Genomic DNA, 7,941 nt, shown 5'->3' on the forward strand with positions numbered 1-7,941 from the left:
TCTTTTCGTTCTCATCCACAGCGGCCTCCAAGCTTTGCAGCACAACCACCCCCGGCTGCCACCTAACCCCCCTGCTTTCTTATTCTCTTCGCTTATTTCATTCTTTTTCTGCCCTGTCAGTTTCGATCCCTCCAGGTCTCCTCCAATGTATTACTAATGGCACCCCACCGAGAAGAAAAAGAAAGATGGAGATGCCAGATTTCGCATAATAAAGACTTCATATGGGCCTCCCCTGCCTATTCTTCAGCATAAAAGTTTTGGCGTTTCAAAGAAAAGAAAGTCACAGATGCGTTGTCCTCGCAAATGATACACGTAGGCCGGTTTCGGTGACTTGCAGCCAGATCGCATCTTCATAAAAACTCATTTAAATACGTTTCTCAAGAAAGACAGATGATGCAAGTGCGAGCAGAATGAAAGAGGAAGGAAAAATCGGTGTTGGGCATCAAAAAGCGTCTTCTGCTCATCAAAGGTTTTGTTATTAAAGGAAGCAGACACAAAAGATCAGCATGTAAACAGCGTCATTAATAATTAAAGCCCACTGGTTGGACTTGACCGACTTGAGATGAACTGTGCACAGATGGATGGAAGATGGGGTACCCCCAATTAAAGACGGAACTGAAATAGATCAAAGATCGCCACACATTGCATGGGTGGGGACCGTGGCTAACTGCATGTTAATGAATGCGGCAGTTAAGCTACGATGCACATTACTCACTCCACTGTCTAACACAGATGGAATATATCGTCCGGCATATAATAATATCACCATTAGTATTCATTATTTGATCCGGACACCATTGATCAAGCAGTTTCACAAAGTTAGCTGTTAGGAGACCGACTGCGATAAAGTCCTCAAAGTGGGGGTCAGAAGTCATCCGGTCTGAACGAGACAGTCAGCCACCACACCCATTCATTAAAGCCCTTTCATCCAGTGATAACAAACAGCCAATCACAGAAAAGGGGGCTAAAGAGAGGATATGACTTCAGTCCGAGGCTTTCATAGACCATTCAAGCCCAGGGAGATCAGACCTTCAACACTTGCTCTACAAATCACCCGCTACCTCTCACCACCAACATCAAAGAAACAGAGATACAAGGATGTGTGTGAGGGAGGGTAGGAGTGTGCGAGCAGAAGGTTTTTATTAATCATAAGATGCCAGGGATCTGGCTTGACACTTCAAACACGGCCCATAATTCAAAGGGTTGTTGGGGACACGTCAGCATCGTGCCCAGGAGACTCAAAAAGATCAGCAGTTGCTCCAAACATGCCTTTGCCTCAGCTCACAGACATATCACATGTACCGGCTGCCTAAACAGCCTGTCTGTAAGTGGGCATCTTTGCCTAAGACGGACCCAATTCGCTTGTCAGGCTGTGCGAGGGAAAAGGAAGAGCATGTGTCTGCTCCCGCGGCGGGTCTTGCACTGAACTTGAGAGGGGGGAGAGATGAGAGGAATGAAGAGTGAGAAAGGGAGGATATAGAACGAAGGACGGATAAGGGCTACAATGATTAAAAGTCTCGATATCAAAGCTGCTCTGTAACTAAACTAAAAGACTTTTACACTGCTTCAAAAATAATTACAAATGCTACACCAAACTGTGATTCGGGAACATCGACTTATTTTCGAAGCATCCTCAAGCACAGCAGGCATAATGGAAGTCACAAATGGATGCCATTAATATAACAGAGCTGAAAAGTTACTAAAATTAAGTAAAATCATCATAATTCATGTGGATTCAAGTGCTACTTTTTCATTCCCATGAATTAATCTACAACCTTTAACACCTCTGCATCACAACTTTTGAATTTTTGAGAGAACTATTCCAATGTGGAGATTTTAGCGGTATCTATTGGTGAGGTTGCGAAATGCAACCAACGGCTCACTCCACCCCTCCCATTCGGAGCCTTACGGCAACTGACCTAGGACGAACTAACTACTGTAGAAACAACATGAATTCCATGTAAGGGGACCCGTAATATGTAGATAGAAACAGCTCATTCTAAGCAAATAAAAGTATAACCCTTCATTATGTAACGTCTTTATACGCCTTTGAAGACATAGTTATGTATATTACATTGCATTTCTGCCAATAGATCCCCCAAAAAATGACACACTGGACCTTTAAGTGTGATCTGTTGACCAAAAAAGGAGAAAATACAAATTAAACAATGAAAAATGCATTTGACTATTAGATGCATTATTTGTTCATAAAACATTATCGTCACGGTGAATTATTTCGGCTAGAATTTTGCGAAACCCAGCACAGAACAAAAGAAAAACTTATTACACCATATCGACTTTCTGAATACCTCTATGCCAACTCTCTGTATTGCACTCTCTCTCGCTTTGGATCTTGGCAGCCACATCACCTCCGCCCGCTGCAGTCACCCCTCCACAAAAGTCATTCCTCTAAATATTTCTACAGGTTATCGTGGCACTGCTGACTTCACCTAGGCACCTTGTATCACATTTCCAATTGTTATTGGCTAGCTCTCGTATCAGGATGCAGCAAGTGTACAACTCTGAGATACTTTTGCGATTATAACCGCAAGTGATACATTTATACTTCTAGTCAGTTTAACAGTTTGAGCTCATTACCACAAGCAATGCACCCATAATTCTTGTTAGTTTGTATATTTAAGGATTTTTAACAAAATGAACAATATTTGAATTTGCCATATTCAGCAACAGTCATAAACTTAAGCAATACTGGAACAAATTGACCGCTTGTAGTATTTCATGCATGGTTGCAGGTAAACAGAGCTATTAGGGGATGCTATAAGAAATAAAATAAAAAACACGGAATCTAAACTTAAGCTGGCTATTTCTGGCAGATAAAAAACTGTTTGACTTGGGCAAGGTCACCTCTCCGCCTCAATGAGTCTGTTGAGTTTGCATGGTGGTGCGGACGGCTTCGGTTCAAGAAAGTCTTCACGTCAGTCACCGCAAAGATCACAGCCGGTAATTGGCCTATTTTTCTACTTGAGACGGAAAACTGAAGTGACAGGCTGAGGTAAATAATTGAAGCAAAAGAAAAGGCGACATTCGTGGCTTCAAAACAACCGATTTCCTCTGCTGTCCCCCGCCCCCTTCCAGTGTCCCCCTCGCGAGCCTCTCCCTGGTGTGTTCATGTTCACCGAGCCTAGCTTTTATCTTCTCCCCTATTCCTACATCACACCATCTCTCTTTGCTGTGGGGGCCACAAAATATAAGTATGTGTGTTTATGTACACAAGGCTGTGTGATCTGTAACTGGATGTGTACGAAAGATAGCGTTTTGAGAAAAATATTTTTAAGCACTCTGGCTTGGGGCTCTGTGCTGATGTCTTGCTGAGAGTTCCACACAGCTGTATCAGGGACAGTGATGTGTGTGCATGAGTGTGTGTGTGTGAGTGTTTGTGTATTTGATGTGCAGATGAGGGAGGGTGTGTTTGTAGGCTGGTATGCAGTTGGCATGCAACCTCACACACAGACAAAGACCCTTGGGGTAAGAGAGTAAAGAATGACAGACCATGAGTTAAGATGGATTGGGATTGAGTGTGTGAGTGTCTACGTGCTTGTGTATGTGCGTGTGTATGTGCGTCTATTAGTATCGCTGAAATATCATCTTTACACTGCCAATGTTGCACCTTAGATGCATTCAAAAAGCAGAACCATTCACACTATTTGGGTATGTGTCTTATTGTGTGACAGCAACAATTTTGAAAACAAACTGTTAATAATAATATGATTTTACATGATTAATCAATATTCTTTTTTAACATAAAATAGCATAAGAGATATTTATCTTGATTGGTTATCTTCATTTTTGCTTTGTCACAACATAGGACACATGTACAGTTTATTTGTCAACTACCACAGAGTAATAAATATGCATCGATGGTTTATACAAATATGACCACTTCTGTCAAAACAATCATTACGTTTGTGAATCTGTTTGGTGACACTGTAGCCGCAAAGAAATGACACACTTCAGATTTGTTTTGGTTTTTGCACCCAATTTCAACCCAGTCTCCATCACAAGCACATTAAACTTAAAACACACTTGACATCAATCTGACAGCAAGTCTGAGCAAAACACAAAATTGTGTGGAACAGAACGATGACAGAAAAAGCAACAACAACGAGACGAGACACCGATGAGGGGAGGGCTGAATAAGACGCTAATAGATATGGACAGAGTTGAAAAGAGGAAGAGAAACACAAAGGCGGAGAGTCAGAAAAAGACACAAAGGAGAGTGGAAAGAAATGGCGGAAAGGGGTAGAGGTTAAAAAACAGCTTAAATTTCATTTTTGGGTCAACTATCCCTTAAAATAGAAGCAAAAATTGGGTTTGTCTAACTCTGTCAACATCGGTCCGTTGACACTCACAGGAAATGAGTTTGGTACCTCACCTAAGAGAGTGCCACTATCCTGGCTCTCTTTTAGTGTGTGTGTGAATGCAACTTGATCTTGATGATTAATTGTGTTTTTGTGGCTTCAGAACCTGGCATTACAAGTTTCTCTTTCAATGGTCTTCGACTGGCACACACACACACATCTCTGTTCTCGCCCATCACACACACTACCTCAAGAGTCTGTCTCACACTGTCATTCCCACCGACACCAAGTTACAATGGCCACAGTAATACTCACAACTCAGCAGGGGTCTGCTCTACAGCGTTTTTCTATTTGTGTGTGTGTGTGTGTATGCACCGTCACACTTACATTGCTTTTATCATTGATTCCATTGCCCATTCTCCAAATGGACTTGGCAAAAACAACCCAAGCAGCAGGCAGTAAACACAGCACACCATTCCAAAGAATGAAAGGTTAAGTCTTAGGCTCACTGTTTTTGTTATTGGTGAATATAGAAGCGCAGGATATAGTGGATGCACACATTTGCCAAACGCTGATGGATTTTTAAAGATGCATACGTGGGGGAACAGCAACATTTATAAACCGGAGGGGGTTTGTCCCCTTAAAGAAATGTACCCCTCCTCACTTATTGAGAAATAATAATTTGTTTGGTTGGAGTAAATATGACATAAAAAGACTACTTTAAGACCAAGCATGACCCTCTGCTGACCGGTTGAATGCGAAGTAGGCTGAACAAACATAAAGACCAAACGCAATAATGCTACTATAACTTGCATCAGCTTAAATCAGTTCGAACTGGGTCAATGTTACATTTTCTAATTAATATTCAAAAGCCCCCACCTTCTTTTCAGATGGTGCCTCTGGTTTGAAGAAAGAAGTTAAATGTAATGTCTTACCAGAATCCGATCTTCTGACTTGCCACTCTTGTTCTCTACTTTGATACCTCTCACTAACTTGATTGATGTTTTGTCGATAATTCGTCTGATGCTGTCTGCAAAACAGAAAGACAAGCCATTAACAACCAGAGATTCACTTTTCTTAGAAACACAAGCATGCAGCGTTGAAAATGCCTGCATTATGTTCCAATTTTACACATTGTCCAGTTGTGTGCTGTAGGTGTTCTTTCTGTGGTGTGTATAACATAGGGCTACTCGATTGTGACAAAAATCAATTTAGAGATCCCGATTATTTAACACGATTTCTCATTAACCTTTAAAACAACATAGAAAATAAAAAAACTTTCTTAAACTCTGAATTTAACTGAAAAATAAATGTAAAGAAATAGCACCGCTGAACCACTTTAAAGTAAAAGGTTCGCTGTGGATTTATACTACAAGAAAAGAGAGGATCCTTGCCAAATGGAATGCAGCACAATAATCGTTTACCTCGATTATTTAGTTTTTGTCATTGATCGTCAAAATTGACGTTTACGATCGATTTTTTTTCGATTATTGCACAGCCCTAGTATAACGTATACAGTATGCACGGAAATGAAACGCATCTCAAGATGTCCATCAATGCAAATGTGTGAAGTAAAACAACCATAAATGCTTCACACTTATACGAACATATACATTTTATCTAATTCCTGCAATTTTCAGTTTATACTTTCATTGAGAGAAATGAATGATAGTGAGGAAGACAACACAGTGAGCGCAGGAAAGATCAGAGTAAGACAAACACACAGACAGTTAATTCAGACGTAATCAACTTTAATCCGCGTAAAACCCGATCATGGAATCCTGGCCTCTCTGACTGACGCTAAGGAGAGCACTGGGCCAAACTAGAGCACACGTTTCTATTACAGTGAGTAGCAGAGAGATAAATAAATGGGTAAATGGGGTAGGGATATGTAAATGTGGACGAAGGGAAAAGAAAGGAGATGAAAAGTAAAAAACTAATGGAGCAGGAGCGAGATGGAGATCGGATGAAAGAAGGGCTGCTGGGATGAATAAAGAGAGTCAGAGAGACATAGCGCACACTTGAGAGTTTGCCAAACAATAAAACTCCCCTTCTTATTAGGGGAATGCAAAGGCTGCTGTGTTTTTGCAGTGCAGCGTTTCTCCTCCTACATTATAATAAGGTAGTTATGCACTCAACATCAAAACTTTAGGGTAAAAGTTATATATGGTTAACTTTAGCTCAACTGTTAAAGCACTGTGTTAGCAGCACAAAGGTTGTGGGTTCAGCTCACAGGGAAGTATAAAGGCATCCACCAAATGCATACAAGCAACTGTACGTGAGAAGTTAGTCTTTTGGAGCAATAGCAACTTATTTGTATCTTAAATGTATAGACTACTGCGGAACAGGATAATTGTACTGCATGTAGGCTAATGTAAATGAAGTGTGCCACACGCACTGCTGTGGCATCATCTCAGTTACCCATCTACAGTTTTGTCATTTTAAATTGAATGAGAGAGGAAGAGGAGAGAGAGAGAGAGAGAGAGAGAGAGAGAGAGAGAGAGAGAGAGAGAGAGAGAGAGAGAGAGAGAGAGAGAGAGAGAGAGAGAGAGAGAGAGAGAGAGAGAGAGAGAGAAAGAGGATGTAGAGAGCGAGCGAGCGAGAGCTAGAGAGCAGGAGAGTAGCCTAAATACTGGGTTCGTAATAGGGATTAATTACCAAAGGAAGATAATAACGTGTGAGGGTAATTAACACTGAGAGCGCTCCAAATGTCAAACTGTTAGTGTGCTCACTCAAAGATGGTGATGGTGCGTGTGTAGCGCGTATGTGTTCAGCCAGCCCAGCGAGCGAGTGATATGTGCATCAGTCTTTCTGCGAACTTGCGTCAGCAGCAATACGTGAATGCAAAAAAAACAGAAAGTAATTCTCATAGTTTGAGACAGATCAAAGGGACACACGCACGCAGACACCGCAGGCAAACGCGCACGCACACAGGAAATCAACCGATCGATCTGCTCCCAGGATTTGGACACGGCGTTACCATAAAGATAAAAAACACCGCAAGCACACACACACATCGCATTATTTCCCCGCAATAAATCACATTTCGCATATACACACACATACACATACATTTTAAACCTCCACAAATCCGCTATACTATAAAACATTCTGCGCTCGTTTCGATTTCACACCGCTGAAAACGCGTGGCGTAACGCGCGCAACCAATCCCACCACGCTCGTGCCGCATGTCAGGTAAGAATAGGGAAAAAACAAGCTGTCGGGTTTTAATCACCTGTCATTTCCCGGCTCACGGTGAGAAAAGCACCCGCAACGGTGTCTTTCGATGCCATGCCGTCCAGCGCCCCTTTCCTCCTTCTTATCCTTATCAAGCAGGAGCAGCTTTAATGCGCGCTCTCCCTCTCTCTCTCTCTCTCTCTCTCTCTCTCCCTCAGCCGATGCCTATAAACATATCATACCGAAGAGAGCCAGTGAGGGGAGGAGGGCATCCGATACGAGTTCACACAGAACATAAATGCAAAGCGATGAATTAACGCAACAAAATCCTTTAATCTGAATGACTAACAAATACTCAGAAATGTATGAAATGAATAAATGATGTGATGGTGTATTTTATATCAGTATCGTATAGAATGGTGCTGTAATAGTGTAGTATTTTATA

General features: G+C 41.7%; 1 protein-coding gene across 2 annotated transcripts in view; it reads right to left on the minus strand.

Moving 5' to 3' along the window:
- carmil3 (capping protein regulator and myosin 1 linker 3) overlaps window positions 1-7,706 on the minus strand; it is a 51,844-nt gene extending 44,138 nt beyond the window's left edge. For both annotated transcript variants that reach the window (XM_079453100.1, XM_079453099.1), the window contains exons 1-2: window positions 7,555-7,706; window positions 5,255-5,349 (exon numbers count right to left, since the gene is read on the minus strand). In XM_079453100.1, coding sequence (XP_079309226.1) covers window positions 5,255-5,349; window positions 7,555-7,612 — 153 coding nt within the window. In that variant the 5' untranslated portion in view covers window positions 7,613-7,706. The remainder of the gene's footprint in view (window positions 1-5,254; window positions 5,350-7,554) is intronic.
- Window positions 7,707-7,941: the final 235 nt, after the last annotated feature.

The sequence above is a fragment of the Barbatula barbatula genome, assembly GCF_947034865.1.
Source record: "Barbatula barbatula genome assembly, chromosome: 3".
Classification (NCBI taxonomy): Eukaryota; Metazoa; Chordata; class Actinopteri; order Cypriniformes; family Nemacheilidae; genus Barbatula; species Barbatula barbatula.